Consider the following 21,529-nt stretch of genomic DNA (forward strand, 5'->3'; position numbering starts at 1 on the left):
GAAAATTTGACAAAATAAAACTGTTACTTTCTTGTGGTACATTATCAAAGTGGATTGGGGCATTTTGTAAAAAAGAGCAAATTGTCATGATGAAGTCTTTACTAGATTCTTCTCTATACCCACAAGTAGGAGGTACCACCTGGGAGTAAAAAAAAAGAATCCAACAAGATCCGTTGTCGTAGGTGTGGAGCGACACAACATGCAGAATGGCAGGAGAGTATGAGCAAGTGTCGGCGAGGCGATGGGCAGAGGAGCTAGATACGTGTAGAGATAGAGCGACGGGTCGACGAGTAGGCAAGCTCAGAGGTTGAGGGAGGATGCAAATTCGATTTCAACGATTCCTTTTGTAAGGGTAATAGGGAAGAAAGGAAATCTTGTAGAATCCGGCAATAAATTGAATAAAACAAGAGAGTTATCAATAGTTTCCACATAAAATTTTATGAAGAATGCAGCTCCTAAAACCTAAAATTGTTAATTGTGAATGGAAAATTAGAACATTTTTGTACTTTTGATGACCTAATATTGATGTTTCCATAGTTATTCTCTTAGTAGACCTTAAAGATATGTTTTGGCAAGAGAATTTGGTACTTTGCTATTATACATCATCATAGAAAGCATTAAAAAAAGCCATACTGACCCACTTGTGGGACGTCATCAACCTGAACTAGAAAGAGGCAGGCATTGTAGCCCACATTCACCTCAATGGCACGGAGAGGTTGCTAATTAACATAGCTTTGGAAAGGCTAGGCAATCTCTTAATGCCCCTAACCCTGGAGACGACCACAGAGTAGCCACTTCCTCAAATCATAGACTAAGGACATTTACCTAGCCCTTATACACAAGGCGGATTGGTTCACCCCCTTGAACAAGTGTGGGATAAGCAACGGCCAGAGGCTTGGTGGTTGGCATCTACAAAGAACATATAGAACCCTCAGTCACCCTTGTCAATGAAGATCTTTCTATGGAAGGTGTTATGGGGGGGCTTGCCAACAGGGGTGACAAGATCTTAGCTCGTGGTATCGACTCCGATAGGTGTTTAGGTTGTAGAATTGCTAGAGAAGACTTGACCCAATTATTCTTGGAGTGTTTGGGGATTAGAGGTCCGGCAAGTAAGGTGTGCAAATGGATCCAAAGGACTTGGATTTGGTTTTTCAAGAATGATCTACTCCTTGGAGGGAAAGGGATGAAACGCCAACCGATTATGCTACGTAATCAAGTCATTAAATTCTGCTTCTTTCACCATATTTGGAAGGCCAGGAATGGTCATCCACGATCTCTTGGTAGTTAGCTATGCAGAGATTATCCAAGATAGCATGAAAACTATTATTGGGATTGGAAAAAGCAAGATCTCTCATGAGTGGAATTGGGTAACTCTTACCATCAGGTCTATGTCAATTTGATGTTTACGAGGTTGGGGCTCCTTTTGATCATCATTTTCTTTTGGAATGTATGTGGCCATGGCTCAAATTGAACATGGTGTTGATGTAATGATTTTGTCTTATTAATATAACCTCTCATATATTGTGAGATTTTGCCAAAAAAAAGGGGGGGGGGGGGGGGGGGGGGGGGATACTAAGAGAACTATGGAAACTTTTATAAAATACTGAGGCTACACACGTGCAATAAATAGCTTCAAAAATTTCTTTACAATTCTTCAAAACTGATCCACATATAGCCAAATTGGAAATGAAATTTGCACCTATTCAAAAGAGTATACCCTATTCTTGGAATTAGTCAAATTTTGTATAGTTAGAGAATTATGTATATGTTGTACTAAAATGTGTACACATGATATGTCCAAAGGAGCTAGCTTGGTTGGTTGAATGCTCAATCTCCGTGACTCGGGTCGTGGGTTTGAGTGCGACCCCGTGCGATGATTGATGAGGACGTTTGCTTCCACTCGCACAAGATTTGTGCGATTGGAATAACAACAAAAAGATGTGTACACATGATATTAGGTGCCATAAAAATTAAAGAAGAATCACGTTGTGATACTAACAACATAAGCGCAAATATATTTTGATATATGGTATTCACCCAAAGTGTTGGATTTGCCATTGCCATTAAAACAACATAAACATTTTTCGTATTTAGACCATAACTTCTAATATGAACATTCTCTATCGCTTAAATCACCTTAAATGTGTCTAAAATTGGTAGACCTACATATCTAGCACAATGAAACATGATATACAACTTATGCGATGATGTAAATAGCAGATTTGAGAAAATTGGCAAAAGACAGCACTCATTTTTTCAAACAGTTTCACTTCAAAAATCTTTGCAAAGCAAATAGTTACCGGTGGAATCCATACCCAAAAAGAATGTCAAGTTTTTTTCAGCTCATAAGCTAAATATATGGACATCAAGTTTTTCAGAATTTCTTATTTAACGATTCTTGGAAGTTGCTAGGTCAACAGGGCATAGAAGTGATGGGTTACCAACCTAGTATTAACCAAAACCGTGCATTTAAAAAATATTAATATTATCCAATTTCCCAAGGATTACCTTACAAGGAGTCATGGCGTGCCAACCAAATCTAGTCGGTTCGAAAGCAAAACAATCCGCATAGCCTTACCCCACAAAGTCAAGGGTTCCCAACAAAAAAATTAAGAGCATAAAGATAAACATTTTAATCAACATTGCCTCCAAGTGCATTAATCTTGTGTGTATGGATATGAAGTTCTGTTGCTAGCTCATTCATATGAAGTTATAAGTTGAGGTTGGATCAAACAAGACAAAACTATCTCAATGAGGCGCATAAATTTGTGTGATGTTGAGGGATGTCCTCCTAGTCATCCTTAGCACAAAACGGATATGATAGGTGTGACCTTATCTAAAGCATTGGCTCTCCTTATGACAATGATCCAAGTTCTTAAAGTAGACAGTAATAAGCCTCATAAACTCCCTTCTCATTCTTTTTTATACCTTTGGCCCCATAATCGATGGTGTATTTTTTTCTAGTCTAAGATTTATTACCTATTTTATTAAGCTTATACGCCGACTTTTGTAGCATACAGAAAAATCTTGATGCTACTAGGTGTGATGTACATCTTGATGCTACTAGGTGTGATGTAATCCTATGCTACTAGGTGTGCATAGGATGTGGAGGATCGACAAGAGGATCGACAAGAGGATCGGCAATAAATTATTGTCGCTTTCTCATAAAAAATATACCCATTAGACACTGTGACTTTGAGATGTGAATGTCAACCATGATGTTCATATCTTGGATTGCTTCTCCTCGTTCAAACTTGATGCTTCTCCATGTTATGAGAGCTTCATGTTTTGATCAATCATCAATGAGAAATTCTTTCATCATGAGTCTCATGGAGCTCTGAAGCTTACCCATCACTACCTAAGAGGTTTTTACAAATACAATGCAACATGTCTAAGCTTGGATTGCTCAATGAAATCTTATAGTCCAAATCCACATCCAATAATTGGATGTCACCTTAGGTACTATTGAACATGATACATTTTTCTCCTTAAGCTTGTAGAGAAGATTCCTTTCTTATACATAATTAATCATCCATATGCCCTCTTCTACTAAAATTGTCATGAGTACAATGAACTAACCAAGGAGTCAAAAAAAAAAATTGAAAGAGCTAGTATGTGAAGAGGGAGAAAAAGTTCCTTTCCTCTTTGTATGACATGGATGTTCCCTATTTTCACTTTTGTCTCTGGGAGAATAAGAGATGCAACTTGAGTTGGGTAGCCTTCTTTGCAACACGTTGAGTAAGAGAGTGCATTGGACCACATCTTCCTAGTGGCAAGACTCATATGCATATGCATAATGCTTAAGATAGTCCAAGTGTTTTTTCTCTTTTCATATGATTTTGCTCGCAATCGTGATTCTCTTGGGTTTTTGGAAAAGGAATTTGATGTCGTCCTAGGTGTTAATACATAATATCTGTGGAATGTCTCTCCCCTTTTGGGTGTAGACTTTCACCAATCATGAGAGGAATCTATTTTCCTCTTTTGTGGTAATTATGGATATAATGCCACTGCATATCCACTTATAGCTACATTGGCATTTTTTCAGAGAGAGAGAGAGAGAGAGAGAGAGAGAGAGAAGCTTTGAGCTTTCTCCCCTTCGTCGATCAATCATAATGTATACGGCTTATTTGGCACTTCCCTCGAGCTCAGTACATAATTTGAGGAGCAATTCATTTAGTGTTAATGTGAACTCAGTTACAATTCATCAATGGGAAGACCGATAGCCTCTAGAGAATTCAGTATGCGTGCAATGTCTACTCACAATTGGACTTGTTGGAACCTTTTGGCATCTTTATGAGCAAGCATTGCAAGTCTTAAAAGTTGTTATTGTGGAGTCTTCTCACAATTGGACTTGTTGGAACCTTTTGGCATCTTTATGAGCAAGCATTGCAAGTCTTAAAAGTTGTTATTGTGGAGTCTTCGTGAAAGCCAATTAAACCATTAAAACCTTGGGGACTTTCAAAAAACCACAAGAGCCAACAGCATCGTAAGCTAGTCGTTAAGGTGGATGTGTGGATGCCCAGGTTCGACACCCTACGCTTCTTTCAACTTGTAATTATACTCTGAAAAAACCATGGTGAAGGATCACACTGAAATTCTAAAACAATTAAAATTAAAATGACATATACGAGGCTCTTAAATTAAAGGACCCGTTTACAAATTTAAATACCAAAGAAGAATTCAATCTTTAGTGCTCTGCCTGCAAAAAAATGTATGCCTCACTCAAGTCCTTCATTAAGAAAGGAAAATCAATATATAGTAAGAGACAACAAACACACCTCAATGCTCGTTTACTAGACAAAAATTGAATTACAAGACTCAATACAATGGGAGAGATGCCTCATGTTCACTAGACAGAAGTTAAATTACAAGACTCAATACAAAAGAAGATCTTGTAATCATCTCTCCAGAATTCCTTTAACATACACCATACCTTTCTCCATCAGTCCTAAATCTCTACGCAGCATGTCAATTTCCTCATCATCTCCTTGTAGAATGACATCAGTAGAGGACTCATCATCCGCCACAACCATCTTCACCTTGATTTGCTCCTTTCGTGACGCACGTGTCCAATAGTACACTCCCCTGAAATTAGATTACTTCAAACAAAGTCCTCTCCTCTTCAGTCCTCTCTCTTCCATGCATAGCCACCCATGCACGTGTACATACCCACATCAAAACACCAATCCCCACAGATGCCATCAGTACCAAAAAAGAGCATATCAAATACTCCAGACAAATATAAACGACACAAAATGCCACTATGCTTCAGTTTGCAAAGGATCCCCAGTATGCTAAATTTTTGAGCCGCCACCCGATGGATGAGGTGCATGTTCATTGGTAGAAAGCCATCAATTCCCCGATAAAATCAGCCCTCAAGAAACCTCTTTTTCTACGAATGTTTACTTGAGGATGTGGTCGAAAGACAAGTCAACCAATTGTTGAGGGCAAAGAAGAAGCAATTGAACAAACGCAACAAGGGAACTGACTTCCCTCGTTACTTGGGCCGAAAATCCTTTTTTGTGAATGCAAGAAAACAGAAGAAGCATGTACGTTTCGAAGGATTGCCCAGTTCGTCCTCATCTTCTTCAAACAGCTCGAACAAGTCATCCTCTTCTGACTCGAGTGATGAAGACAGAAAGGACAAGAAACGACGAAAGGACCATACGTTTTACTCAAAAAGGAAGCACTTTAACAGAGCCAATCAATATGATTTTCTTGAAGACGAGGGCAAAAAGACCAAGGAATTCAAAGAGGGTGAACAAGCAGTAAGGTTTGAAACCTTTTCAAGGTTTCGAGATGCTCCCAAGGCTTTACCTTTATCAACAATTTGATATAGTATTTTCTCAAGACCGCTATATAGAGCACTGCAAGATTAGACGGGTAGCATCCTTTTTGAAAGGCAATGAACGAACATGGTGGTCCACTCTTTCGTTAAGAAGAGAAGCACCAACAAAGCGGCTGAAGTTTAAGAGACTCTTTATTTCTTCATGGCTCACTTAAGAATACGAGCGGGACGTGATGATTGACTGGAATCATCTTCGGATGGTCAAGGCACAACCCTTGGATACTTACTCTGAGGGATATTTTCTTACCTGCTTCATCCTTTATAAAGATCAGTTTCAAGCAGCAAATCGAGCAGTTTTGCTATGGATTTCCCAAAGAGATCCGAGACTACTGTCTTGAGCAAAAGTCCGAGTCCATACAACAATTAATGGGACATGCTAAGCGGGGATTTTCTATGCATTCAGGTAACTTGACTTATGCACCAGATGAACAATTAATGGGACATGCTAAGCGGGGATTTTCTATGCATTCGGGTAACTTGACTTATCCACTAGATGAACCTTCAACGAGTCATAACAGAAGCGGACGACGGAGATAGACACGATCTCAATTGATAGAAGAACAGAAACACGAATATTTCAAAGCAGGAAAGTGTTTTGAATGTGGAGAACAAGAACATATCTCTGCACGGTGCCCCAAAAAGGCACAAGAATGAGAATGGCTAGCGTATTGAAAATAGACCTGGACCAAGGGATACTCGTTCTAGAACACATATTAGATAGAAATTATGGATGAACTGGCATTATTTTTGCTTTGTAAATTTATGAATGAATAATTTTGAGGTAGGACTTTTTTTAAGATGATTTTGGTCGTATAATCCTCAACCAACCCTCCCTTCTCTTCCCTCCCCCCCCCCCCCCCGTTTATTCCAAACTCCCTTCTCCCTATCCCGTAATGCCAAGCCATATGGCTTCCTTAGAAGCCTCTGTGGTTGAAATATATTCAGCCTCTGTAGTGCTCAGTGCGACAATCTTTTGCAACCTTGAACACCAAGAAATAGCACCTCCAGCAAGTGTGAAGACATACCCACTGGTAGATTTTCTAGTGTCAAGATCACCCGCCATGTCCGAATCACAATAACCCCGCAGCGCAAGTGTACTCCCACAATAGCATATACATATGTCTTGTGTACCTTTCAAATATCTAAAGATGCATTTCACTACCTCCCAATGTGGTTTGCTAGGGTTGGACATAAACCGGCTAACAACTCCCACTGCATGAGCAATGTCTGGACGGGTAGCAACCATGGCATACATCAAAGAACCACAGGCGGATGCATAAGGAATCCCTTTCATGACTTGTTTGGCAGCATCATCTTTTGGGCAATCAAGCTTGCTAAGCTTTGTGTGTGGCGGTCAAGGCACACCAAGAGGCTTAGCATCAGCCATACGAAAACGTTCAAGTACCTTCTTGATGTACTTGTCCTGTGAGAGAAACAATAATCGTTTCTTTCTATCTCGCTTAATACGCATGCCCAAAATATTTTCAACTGCACCCAAATCCTTCATAGAAAAGGCTGAATTCAACTCTTTCTTCAATGCATCTAATGTCGCTCTATGCTTTCCTGCAAGTAGCATATCATCCACATAAAGAACCAACACAATAAGGCTTCCATCCTCATCCTTTTTAGTGTAAAGACAGTGATCTACATGACTGCGTTTGAACCCATGGTTGAGCATAAAAGTATCAAACTTCTTGTACCACTGTCTAGGGGATTGTTTCAACCCATACAAGCTACGTTTCAATTTGCATACCAAATGCTCTTTCCCTGGAATGACAAAACCCTCAAGCTACTGCATATACAGCTCCTCATCCAAGTCACCATGTAAGAAAGCAGTGATCACATCCATTTGATCCAGCTCCAAATCCAAGATAGCACATAAAGCAAACAGCACACGGAGAGTGGACATCTTCACCACAGGTGAAAAAATCTCCTGGAAATCAATGCCTTCCTTCTGTGCATAACCCTTAGCAACTAGACGTGCTTTGTACTTGGGTTTGTCATCAACACATTTGACCTTATAAACCCATTTGTTAGGAATAGTTTTCCTTCCTTTGGGCAAAGGCACAAGCTCCCATGTATTATTTGCATACAATGATTGCATCTCAGATTTCATAGCAAGCTCCCACTTACTCTTATCTTCACATGACTGGGCCTCTTTGTATGTAAGAGGCTCTCCCTCATCCGTCAACAAGACACAATCCAAAGAGGGCTGAAACCTCTCTGGTTGTCTTCTTACACGTGTAGACCGCCTCACCCAATGATCTACATTAACCGGCAAGGGTTCTACATCATGCAGAACATTAACCCCATCAATTAGAGGCTGATTTTCAGCATTTATACCCTGTTGTAATTGATTTTCAGCATGCTGATTTTGACCCTCAGGCTGAATTTCAGCATCCCCTTGCTGTCCATTATCATCTGGCTCAATGATAACACGCTGACCCTCATGACCAGCATCAAAAGGAGCTGAATTTTCAGTAGAAAATGGCTGTGAAAGTGACTAATCTTGCTGAAATTTCACCTTTTTCTTATCAAAGTCACTGGATTTGGCATTTTTCAGCAGCTTAGGTTCATTAAATACCACATCCCGGCTACGAATTACCTTATGTGACCCCGGAATCCAAACTCTATATCCCATTTCACCTTCATCTCCATAGCCCAAGAAGATGACTTTCAAGGATTTCATATCGAGTTTGGTCCTCAAGTCAACAGGCACATGTACATAGCATTCACAACCAAAGACTTTCAAGTGGTCATATGAAGCCGGTTTGCCAGACCAAACCTCTTCAGGGATGCCACCATCAAGTGCATGATGTGGAGATCGGTTGCATATATGCACCGCGGTTTTAAGTGCCTCTCCCCAAAACAATTGCGAGAGATTAGCTGTAGACAGCATGCACCGAATCTTCTCACATAACGTGCGATTCATACGCTCAGCCACACCATTTGAAGATGGATTATAAGGGGCAGTGAGCTCCCTTTTAATCCCATTCTCATCACAAAAAACATTAAAATCTTTAGAAACATACTCTCCCCCATTATCTGTACGTATGCATTTAAGTTTCAAACCCTTTTGAGTACAAACAAAGGCATAAAACTTTTTAAAGGCATTTAAAACCTCACTCTTGTCCTTGAGCAAATAAACCCATAGCTTACGTGAACAATCATCAATGAAAGACACAAAGTAACGAGAACCACCATGAGTTTTTATTGGCATTGTGCATACATCAGAATGTACAAGATCCAAAATACTAGCCCTTTTAGAGGCTCCATAAGAGTAAGAAGCTTTTACATGCTTCCCACGTACACAATCATCACAAAAATCAAGTTTAGAGCTTTTTACATCAATCCTACCAAGGGAGGAAAGAGTCTGCAGTCCCTTATGACTCATATGTCCAAGACGTGTATGCCAAAGCTCCATGTGTGATTGCACTTCTGCAATTGCAACAAAACGACCAGGTAATGCCTTGCAATGCAGATAGTATAAAGTATCCTTCTTACTGCCTCTAGTCACAAGCATAGATCCCTTTTGGATCTTCCACATGCCACCACCAAATGTAGTGAAGAAGCCTCTGCTATCCAACTGCCCAACTGAAAGCAAACTCTTCTTGATACCAAGCACATATCTAACATCATGAAGAGTGAGTTCCTGGCCATTATCAAGTGCCAGGTGTATGGTGCCAACTCCCTCAATGTCACAAGCATAGTTATTGCTCAAATACACTTTTCCAAGGTTTCCTGCAGTGTATGAGGCAAAACACTCCAAAGAGGGAGTTACATGAAAAGAGGCACCACTGTCAACAATCCAAGATTGTGACAGGCCATCATGAGTAGAAAGCAAAGCATCTATCACATCATGCTTAGTGATATGCATATCCTCAACAGTCATGACATGTGGATCTAAAGATGCAACATAAAGATCACTAGTGTCTTCATTTTCATCAATCTCTTTAATGACAACACTAGAGATCACATTTGCCTTTTCAGGCTCACTTTCCTTAGGGGTAGAGCTGCCCTCTTTGTCATTTTTCTTGCCTTTTGCATTCATTTGCTTCTTGCGCTCCTGCTCTTTCTTAAAATACCTGCAATCGGGCTTTTTATGCCCCTTTCTTCCCCGCATTGATAGCAAGTGATGTCTTGCTGTTTTTCCTTGCTTTTGCTGCGATTTCTTTGCTTATTTGCAACATTTTGCCTTTTTTCATTGCGTCCACGCACGTTATAGGCTGATCCACTGCCACTCCCACTTGACTTGCGTCTAATCTCCTCATTGAGGATAGAACCACGCACACCATCATATGTCAAGTTGGAGTTATTACTCAAAGAAACAACCAATGCTTCCCAAGACTCTGACAGTGTCATAAGTAGAAAGATAGCCTTGAGCTTATCATCCTCAAAAGCCTGCAAACCTGAATCACTCAACTGACTCAAAATCCCACCAAAGGCATTCAAGTGATCAGAGACAGATTTGGACTCATCAAGCTCTAAGCTTACAAGCTTCCTCATGAGATGGACCTGATTTACAGGAGTCGTATTCTCATAAGTAGCTTTAAGCTTATCCCACACAGCCATAGCTGTGTCAAGTCCCTTGATGTCAACAAGGATGTCATCAGTCACGGCCATCTTGATGTAAGTAATGGCTTTCCTATTAAGCTTAGTCCAATCTGCATCTGACATGCCCTCTGGCTTATTTGCAGACAATGCATCATCGCACTCTTTCAAGAAAAGAATGCCCTGTATGCGATCCTTCCACAAATCAAAACCTGTACCATCAAACCTACGGATCTCAAAGAGGCTCTTAGAGTCCGAGGATGACGAAGTGTCAGCCATAATGAGGCAAAACAAAAACTGATAATTTTCAGCCAAGAAGTACAATCACTGTACCGCAAAAGCAAATGCAAATATACACTGTAAAAGTGTCTGCAAGAGCAAATATAATGCTGTAATTTACTTCAAAAGTAAAATTTTCAGCAAGATGACATATTGAGCATGTCAAACTCAACGCATAGAACAACCTCATATCAAGTATACATCACCAAATGCATTTGCAATGACCCCAATGTTGTACATGCCACAGTTTCATTGCATAAAGTACATTTGGCAATACACATAAGAGGTGAAAGTTGCTCAAATAATTGAATAAACACCTGTAGGCTCCACAAGCTTCAATCTCTCTGCTCAAATTGACCACAAATGTAAGTACATAAGTGAAGTTTTGCCGAATTTTTCAAAATTCAACAAAAACCCCAATTCTCACTGCTCAATTCTCCACTGTAGCTTTGCCACCTGCACCTGTAATGAGTAAACTTGATAGTTTTTGTTGAAATTAGCAAAAGCCCCAAGTTTTGTCGCGAATAATTGCTGAAATTTGACAAATTTCAGCAAAGTGGTAGAAAATCCCAATTCCAAACGTGAAATTGGGTTCCCAAAGTGCCCTGTGACAACCTGTAAACCTGTTTTTGTTGTTTTTACACTTGAATATGCAGAAAATGGCATGTTTCTAGCCAAAAACAGCCCAAAAACACCTGTTTTGGACCTGTAATTCCCTGTTTTCAACGTGTAAGCAACAGTAGTCGACGTCCCGTACTTGGAGAAGAGAGGGAAAGCTGCTGCGCTGCTGTTTCTAGAGAGAGAAAATCTGCGCAGGAGAGATAAACTCCTTCCTACGCGCGAGAGATACGCCCAAGGCGCGTAGCCTTGCTCTGATACCAATTTGTTGAGAGCAAGGAGTGTGTGAGAGCAGGAGGAGATGGGCACACACTGCAGGAAGTAGGGTGCGCAGCAGATCGAAAGAGAGAGAGAGAGAGAGAGAGAGAGACTTCAACGTAAGAAACCAACGATTCTACATTTTTTTGGGTTCTTTGTTTTATTTAAGTACACTTATAATTTGTCCGGCCAAAGTGACCGGACACTTAATAAAAAATGTGTGTACTCACTTATAAGTGAGTTTTAGTATAAGTATGTGTACACTATACAAGAAAGGGGGCCACAGGGGGCCTTTACCCCCAACATCACTTCCAGATTGTCCATGTGCAAGGGCAGAAGAATATGGTGGCAGATGCTTTTTCTCGGAAGCGGTTGGTTCTGGCTATTTCTGCGATACATCATAGGAGCTTCGAGGATATGGTCGACCAGTATGCCATAGATACAGGTTTTGCCGATATTTTCACACGGATACGGGATGGGGAGACAGTAGCAGGATACTCCATTCGGGAAGGCTACTTGATGAGAAAAACCATGTTGTGCGTTACACAGCCGTTGAGGGAAAAGTTATGACTGAATGCCATTGTCCACCTTTTACGGGTCACCGCGGCATTGCTACCACCATGAAAGAGGTAGAGAGAGACTTCTTTTGGCCGAGACTCAAAAAGGATGTGGAAGAGTTTGTGCGCAGTTACTTGGTATGCCAGCAGGTCAAGTTTGGCAGGCATAAGGCACAGGGATTGTTACAGCCTTTACCCATACCCACCCGCCCCTGGAAAAGTATTGAAATGGATTTCATTTTTGATCTCCCGAGAACACAGAATGATCACGATGATTTTCTAATTACATGGCACGTCTGAGACGATTGTCTCCGACAGAGACTCCAAATTTATGAGTTTGTTTTGGAAGGCAATTTGGGAGAACATTGGCAAGCCGTTGCAGTTCTCATCATCGTTCCACTTGCAGACTGACGGGCAATCTGAGATTGCCAATTGAGTGGTTTTAGATTTATTGAAGTCTTGTATCATCCCGAGAACACAGAATGATCACGATGATTTTCTGATTACATGGCACGTCTGAGACGATTGTCTCCGACAGAGACCCCAAATTTATGAGTTTGTTTTGGAAGGCAATTTGGGAGAACATTGGCACGCCGTTGCAGTTCTCGTCATCGTTCCACTTGCAGACTGACGGGCAATCTGAGATTGCCAATTGAGTGGTTTTAGATTTATTGAAGTCTTGTATCTCAGATCAGAAGAAACAATGGGAAAAGAACTTACCCTTGGTGGAATTTGCCTACAATACCACGATACACTCATCGACGGGGAAGACGCCATTTGTTGAAAGTGTTGCGAAGGTTCCATCCTTCCTGAGCACGAAAGATTAGATATTTGAAGCAGATGAATATTCGCGAGATTTGGATACGGCTTTTGCCAAGGTTCGCGAGACTTTGCAGGAGTCTCAAGAACAACTAAAAAAGGCAGCGGATCGCCATCGTCGCGACTTGAAATTGAAGGAGGATGATTGGCTGCTCTTACGTTTTGAGAAGGCACACCTAAGAAAGAAAAAGGGAAAGGAGAGGCTTTTTCCAAAGCTTAGTATGCGATACTACGGCCCTTTCCAAATCACTGAAAAGATAAATGATGTCTCCTTCCGATTGAAACTGCCAGATACTTGGAGGATTCACAATGCATTTCATGTGAGCCTCTTGAAACCTTTGAAAGGTGATGTGTCTGATGATGGGGAGCCTGATGAGCAACCCGAAGTGGAAGAAAACGAGGAGATCCTTATTCTTGAAAAGATTTTGGCACATAAGGATACGAAGAAAGGTAAAGTCCGAAGGCGGTTCTTGGTTAAGTTCAAGAACTTTCTTGCATTTGATGCGAAGTGGATGGAGGAGGAGGACCTAGCAGATACTCCTCGAATTGTGAAACTTTACCTCGATGTTTTGGTTTAGCATAGTCTACTCCAAACGGAACCCAGAAATTCAGCTTGGCCAGAGATCTGGTGCAGTGGGAGGCACAAGACGGGAGTTACTCCGCTCCTTTGTCAACAAATGCCTTGATTTTGATACTAAAGTCACTGGTGTCTCTTTGAGCTTCAGGGATACTAAGAGCTGACAGTATTCTGCTGAATGACTTTATGAAATGGAATTCTTGATTATGATACTGATTTATTCTTCACTTCTTTTTAGTGCAGGAACTGATAGACGAAATGACCGCAGCATTCCGGTCTGATTGATCTCGAATAGACATGGTTGCAATAGGGGTTAGTCAATCGGACATCGATGAGGTCCCGATTGGACATAGATGCGATTGCTAGCTACATTGCCGATAAATCATGGTCTACGATCCGAATAAATGTTGAATGTCATGTGATGTCCTGTGATGTGACTGTCGATTTGGTACATGTGCTAGATGTTTGTTCCTAGTATGTAGGTACTAACAATCAGTGTCTGCTAACACAGTTTATGGCTTTTGTCGGTTTTGCAGGCGTAATCGCGGTCGATTACAATGCTTTCACAAAGTGATGACGTGGCTACCGACAGCAGAAACCCTAATTTCTACCAAAAACCCTAATTTCCTGCAAACCCTACTTTCTGCCAGAAAACCCTAATTTCTTGCAAACCCTAACTGCTGGCTGGAAACCCTAATCTGGCGCCAGTGCCACGTGGCAACAGCTCCGGATTTTGCAGCGTGAATCACGGAGGTGGAAAAAAGCATCAGCAACGCATGTTTTGATTGCTTTTTGGCTATGCAAGGAAATTGAGAGAGAAAGAGTGAGAAAAAAGAGAACTTGCTTTATTCTTTGGCTCTCATTGAGCGAGAGAGAGAAACTGCTTTTTCTTTCAAGCTTTTGGGGCTCTGCTTTTGGGCATCCCTTGTAACCTTTTTGTGCGGTGAGGGCCTCACTTCTCGGAGCATCTGGACGCAGAGTCTGAGAGTGAAACCCTAACCGCTCTCTTGTACTTTGATGATTGATTAATACATAAAGAAATACCGAAAGGAGCGCCAGTCTTTGGGGCCAATATCTCTAGGCACGGAACTCCGTTGGGCCAATGCAAATCTATTGTGATATGTGAATTGTTTTGAAGTGGTTATTTGGTGCTGTCGCGATTGATTCTTGACTTGGAGTGTCCAAGTCTGTTACACTTTCTAAGGAAGCGGAATTGCTTTTCGAGAAAGCAAATGCTTTCCCACGAGGAAGTCTATGTCTGCATTGCAACTGTGCATGTGATTGCATCCAGGGACGCATGGGAAGTGTTGTGAAAGCATTGTTTTTAACTTATAAGGTTTTATTGAGTTTTTGGGCAGATTCATACTATTTTTAAAATATGTTGGCCGTCCACTTAATAATTGGGCAGCCATCTGATAAATAAGGCAACAGATCAACCAACGTTTTCTCTCTCTCTCTTTCTCGCAGAACAGCGGGGAAAGAAAAAAAAAAAAAACGGCCGCGATCTCTACACAAGCAACTATTCGTGCCCGTGGCTAGGAGCTATAAAAGCATCACATGCCGTTTTTGCAAGAAGGAGATGGTGCTACAGAGTTCACCAGCACAGAAGACGTTTGCCAGCGGTGCTCATGACTGTCCCAAGTGTACCCGATGTCGCCAAGACCCAGTGCACGAGTTCCCTCGCAAAGAAGTGCCTACGGAACGTGTTTCCATCACGACAAGTTTTTGTTTTTCTCTGTTTTCAGCCCATAAACGTCGTAGATGAGGCTGATTTACAAGAAGGAACCGGAGAACACACCTCTTTTGTGTGTAGGATTGGAAGAGAGGATTTTCTATGTAGAGATCTCTTCCGGGGAATTGCTTTTCAAGAACCGAGTTGCGTTTCGAGCGTCGAGACTTTGAAGGTAACGATTTTCATGTTATGATCACTGAGTATTTGATTGCAGGTGTACTTCCTCTTCGTGAGGGAGTAGGAGCAGAGGAAGGCATGAGCTTCTGCAGGAGAAAAGCGCTCTGAGGAACTAGAGCCACATCAGCCCAAGAGTTTCGTACCCGAGTTTGGGAAGAAGTAGATCCACGGATTGGAGAGAGGTAGTCTCTCAAGTTTGTGATCGGGAAGTTGGGATTCCAAGTAAGGACTTTGTGTCCGGGAAAGCAGAGTTGTTCTACGAGAAGAGGACTCTGGAAACAGAGTTGGAAAAGAGAGTTGCAGGGATGTCATGCCCTGAGTCTGGAAGGTGAAATCCAGAGGCGAGAACCTTGGTTCTCAATGATTTGGAATAAGGAACGGAAGTTCCTTGGAATAGGGTTTTGCCCTAGGAATCGAAAGCTGAGGCTTCCGAGAACCATCAAGTCTTATTCTAGAACGAACGTGGTAATACGTTCGGTTCAAGTGCTTGTATAGACTTCTCCTCAGTAATAAAAATGCTATTACGAGAGGGGGGACCAGCCCATCTTCTGGTATCCAGTATTGTGTCGATCTTCTCACTCTATCTCTCTCTCTATCTATCTATTTCTCTCTATATCCTCTGGCTTCAATATTAAGTGATAAATTTTATTACCCGAGTATATTTTATATTGCTATTCGCTCCCGTTTGTGACATCGTGCATGTCCAGACACTTAGAATAGAAGCGTATCCTCTGGTTCCACACAGCATGATCATCAAATTACCATCAAAACCCATTAGGAGCATTTTTACAGTGCACAAACCTATTTTTCCTATTTTAGCCATTTTTCACTTATTATTAATAAGTGACTTTGTTGGGAAACTGGGTAGGGCAATTTGACAAGCAAGTATATAAGAAACCCTAGCGCTAGCATTATCTGGCAGAAGATGCAGCAAGGACCAGACATCCAACAGTGCACCTTCTCTCAACAAGACCCCCCGGGCGGACAACTTAATGTTTTCAGCCAAAGACCAAAGATTAAGCCTAGCGTTTTTCATCAAGATTCAGCCCTAGCGTTTTGCAATTGCAGATCAGCCGGCGGTAGCACTTTTCCTCAGCACATCACAAGCGTTTTTGCATCAAACACAGCTTCAGCCCTAGTGTTTTTGGATCAGCAGAACAAGATAGCGTTTTGCAGATTCTCCGCGACAAAACCAACATAGACATCAGTGTTTTCAGTTTTCAGCAGTCAGACTCCGCAGTAGAACCCCCAAACCTCGCAGATCTCACCTTCCCACAGTAGATCCTCGCCGCACGGTCGAATCAGCAAGCGTTTGCAGATTCAGCCTGGAAAACGCAGATTTCAGCATCTGCGATTTCAGCGCGTCGTCGTCGTATCGTCGTCCTCGCCCAAAGATTAAGCCTAGCGTTTTTCATCAAGATTCAGCCCTAGCCTTTTGCAGTTGCAGATCAGCCGGCGGTAGCACTTTTCCTCAGCAGATTACTAGCGTTTTTGCATCAAACACAGCTTCAGCCCTAGCGTTTTGGATCAGCAGAACAACATAGCGTTTTGCAGATTCTCCGCGACAAAACCAACATAGGCATCAGTGTTTTCAGTTTTCAGCAGTCAGACTTCGCAGTAGATCCCCCAAACCTCGCAGATCTCACCTTCCCGCAGTAGATCCTCGCCGCACGGTCAGATCAGCAAGCGTTTGCAGATTCAGCCTGGAAAACGCAGATTTCAGCATCTGCGATTTCAGCGCGTTGTCGTCGTATCGTCGTCCTCACCGTCGTCACCGACATAGAGTCTGAATTCAGCAGATAAAGATTTGCAGATTTCAGCCATTAGCATTTTCAGATTTCAGCTCGTCTCGTCGTCGTCAACATCGTCGGCAAGTCCATTGCATTGTAGAGATTTGTGCAATCAATAGTAGATCGCTCTCGCCATAGAGAGTGGGGCCCTCGGAGGCGGGTTTGACAACATTTTGGTGTCGTATTCTTCTCTCTCTATCTCTCAGTCTCAACACCTTCATTCACACTGTTTATCCACTTTCTTTACGATCATTTGCACTCTCTCACTAAAGGAACGGAAGGCTCTCCCTTCCGTAAGTAAAAGGAACCTTTGAGCACAGTTCGGAGCACTCATCTTGAGCAAAGTTCAACATTCACTTCCGCTGCACCTTACACTTTAAAACATAGGCTTTTATCTTAAGTTTGTTGTTTCTCTTTTGTCTGAATGTGATGTGATATTCGGCATGAAGTGCTTTCGTGAGTTCAATCTACGCAGACGCGGACCAACTGTCTCTGCGCAGTCTAAACCTGTCCTAAAAAGGTCTTTTCGCCTGTGCCCAACAGCAGCAGGTCTCTCCGATGTGCACAATAGCAACAGGCATTGCTTCTCTCTCTCTCTCTCTCTCTCTCTCTCTCTCTCTCTCTCTCTCTCTCTCTCTCTCTCTCTCTCTCTCTCTCTCTCTCCTGCGCGCTGCCCCCCTCTGTGCGCTGCTCCCTGCACGCCAAGAAGGCCAGCGTGCTACCTCCAGCCCAGCTTATTGCCGTACCCGCAGCCATCTCTCTCTCTCTCTCTCTCTCTCTCTCTCTCTCTCTCTCTCTCTCTCTCTCTCTCTCTCTCTCTCTCTCTCACACACACACACACACACACGGATACATACCCACACACACACTACACACATACACGCATACATACACGTACTCCCCTTCTCCCCTCTTCTTCACAATATGAAGAGAGGGTAGCTCCGAATACAGCTATGTCTTCCCCCATCATCAAGTCGCCGAAATCGACAATGAAGACAACCTTCATGCTCACGAACAAGAGGCTTGCACAATTGGAGAAGGACATGAAAGAATGGTGGATGGAGAGAGAGATATGGAGGGAGGAGAAAGCCACCTTCATCAAGCTATGGAACGAAGAAAAAGAGGACATGAGAGCGGAAATCCAAAACCTCAAAGAGGAGAAGGAGAGAAGGGCACGGGAGAACGAGAAGGAGAGGGAGAGATGGAGGCAAGAGCAAGAAGAGATGAAGGCACAAATCGACCTCCTTCATGCTTCCATCACATCCCTCACCCCCGAGGAAGGAGAGATTAAAGAGGAGGCTAAGGAAGCCCTCAAGGAGGAGATCACCAAAGCCCTCACCGCAAGCATTGAGGACAAATTAGAAGCCACCAAAGAAGGATGGGTCGAAGTGGTCAAAAAGAATATCAAGAAGGTAGCAAGAGAGGAAGCCCAAAAAGATGAGGTACTCATCGTACACACAACCATCGAGGAGGAGAAAATGCGACAAGCTCGCCGTCTCAATGTACGAGTGACCGGCATCAAAGAAGAAGAAGGGTCCACACCCGAGAGCGATGGGAAAGCCTTATGCAAGAAAGTGGGATACAAGGAAGAAGAGATCCCTTTCTCCAAAGTTTGGAGAGCCGGCAAAGATCCAAAGAAGAGAGCTCTCATCCTCCAATTCGCCTCCGAGGAGTCTCGAACTTCTTTCCTCCGAAAGAGGGTCATCTTGAGAGGGCTAGAAGGCCCCCCGATTTATCTTGATGATGACCTCACAAAGATGCAACAAGACCACCGCCGCACGTGCATGCCTAGAGTCCACCAGGCCCGCAAAGAAGGGAAGAAGGCAGTATATCGAGATGGTAGGGTTATCATTGATGGCAAGACCATCGCATAGGGACTCGCGGCCTGTGGGACACACGAGGAGATTCATGTCACGGTTTGGAATTGCAATGGAGACCTATGGACACACCCAGAGAGACTTGAGGAGGTGATGAGAGGTCGAGACATCATTCTACTTACAGAGACACACGAGAGCCCAGAGAGAGGGTTACCACGGATACATGGTTTCCAATGGGAGTCTCTACATCGGGGATGTATGCGCCAGCACACCACTCGCGGTTCAGGAGGAGTGGCTATACTTTTTAGACAGGGGCTTCACAGCAGACTACAGATTGTTGCCCGGGACACACAGGCCCGATACATGTGGATTCGCCTCGAGCTCTCACGAGACAGGATCGTCTACATTGCCCTTTGCTACTTTGCTCCCACAGGCTCCAGATTCGCCCCTATTGAGCAGGAGTCACCGTACGCATGCCTCACGGAGGAGATTATGGAGTACTCCACACTGGGTGAAGTCTTCCTTATGGGAGACTTCAATGCTCGTACACGCAGTGAGCAGTGTGAGACATATGACCACGAGGACCCAGAGGCACTACACACTCTAGATGAGGAGGCCACTATGAGAGATACAGCAGACAGAGCTCCAGTCACAGCCTACGGACGACACCTACTTCGACTTGGCTCCCAGCACCGTCTCGTTATTTATAACGGGATGGCCCAGTGGCCCACCTCAGGGGGCCTGACTTGTATGCCACATGGAGTTACAGAGGGAGGGGGGAGTACAGTCGACTATATTCTGGGACCCAGGGAGGCTACACACCTTATCACATCCTTCACCATTCCACCCATACCCATCGGAGCCGACCACACATACCTCTCTTTCTCCATCACCGGAGATACCATCCCACATAGCTCCACAGCACACACTACACACACCACCATCCATTTCACACATGAGCTAGCCCCTCTTTACTCAGCCGAGGTCGAGCATGGCCTATGCCTCCTCCACCCATCCACACCACTCTCAGTTCTCACATCACATATCTCTTCCGTTCTCCACACTTCAGCTATTAGCTCTTTTCCACACACCACCCACACAGGACGCACTCCCCCCCCCGGGACTATGCCTCAGAACCGCTGGTATGATGATGAGTGCAGAGAGTTATACCGACGCCTCCGTGCACGGCGAGCCTTAGGAGAGATCACAGAGAGAGAGGCCAGACGAGATATGAAGACGCTGACACGCCAAAAGCGGCGAGCATTCGAAGAGGCACAGGAGCTTGAGCTATACCGCCTATTCATGAGCATAGATAGCGCGACGGCATGGCGCACCCTGCGCGAGCCACGTCCGACCACAGCTATTGCGGATCCACAGATATGGCATGATTATGCAGAGCGCCTCTATGAGGTGCCAGGGCAGCCTCCTATCCCACAGCCACATGAGCCACGCCCCACGTGCTCCTCCTTCTTTACAGCAGAGATGGTAGAGAGGGCCATACGTCGCATGCAGCACAGACGATCAGCTGACCACACTGGATTACAGAGTGAGCACATCATTTATGCGGCCTCCACTATAGCCCCGTTGATTGCACATGTCTTCAACCGGGCTATAGGGGAGGGCTTCCCAGAGGAGTGGACACAGCACACCATAGTGCCTATCCACAAATCTGGCGACACCCTGGACCCAGGGAACTACAGGACTATCATGATTGGCCACACGATGGCCAAGCTATATGGAGCAGTACTTGAGGCACAGCTTAGCTGCTACGCAGAGACCGAGGGCTTACGAGCTCCAGGCCAGGCAGGTTTCAGACGAGCTTTCTCCACCACTGACCACATCTTCGTTCTGCGCTACCTCATTGATGGGGCAAAGGCGCGGAAGAAGAGGCTTTACTGCTGCTTTGTGGATTTCCGCAAGGCCTTTGACACAGTCCCACGCGAGAGACTCTTCCAGCGCCTTCACAGCATTGGGGTACCGACAGAGATGATTTGGGCCATATATACTCTCTACGAGAGGGTGACGGGTCGAGTTCGTTGCCCAGGCGGCTTTTCAGAGACCATTGCTAGCACCATTGGTGTTAAGCAAGGATGCCCACTCTCCCCGACACTCTTTGGGCTCTACATCGACGAGATCTCCGATTACATACTACGAGCAGGGGGAGAGGGGAGCGACTTGGCAGGTACTCCGGTCCACATCATGTTATATGCTGATGATATTGTGTTGATTTCAGAGTCACCCGAGGGCTTGCAACGCCATCTTGAGGCCTTGGACGAATTCAGCACACACAAGGGGTTGACTGTGAACCTTGGCAAAACCAAGGTCATGATCTTTCACACATCCAGTGCAGTGAGGAGCGCTGCCACCTTCACAGCAGCAGGAGGACAGGTTGATGTAGTCACCTCCTATGTCTATCTTGGCATCACATTCACCAGCCTACCAGGACCCTTCACTATGAGGCAGGCTGCTGCTGACAGGCTCACCCGAGGATATGCAGCTCTGACCA

At 43.8% G+C, this 21,529-nt stretch overlaps 1 protein-coding gene across 1 annotated transcript in view; it reads right to left on the bottom strand.

Annotated features, from left to right (window-relative positions):
• Positions 1-4,775: 4,775 nt before the first annotated feature.
• CCB1 (cofactor assembly of complex C) overlaps positions 4,776-21,529 on the bottom strand; it is a 60,206-nt gene continuing 43,452 nt past the window's right edge. Inside the window, exon 4 of the mRNA XM_086486149.1 lies at positions 4,776-5,085. Coding sequence (XP_086342275.1) covers positions 4,899-5,085 — 187 coding nt within the window. The 3' untranslated portion in view covers positions 4,776-4,898. The remainder of the gene's footprint in view (positions 5,086-21,529) is intronic.

This window comes from Adiantum capillus-veneris, chromosome 17 (assembly GCF_014529385.1).
Source record: "Adiantum capillus-veneris isolate H3 chromosome 17, ASM1452938v2, whole genome shotgun sequence".
Lineage (NCBI taxonomy): Eukaryota > Viridiplantae > Streptophyta > Polypodiopsida > Polypodiales > Pteridaceae > Adiantum > Adiantum capillus-veneris.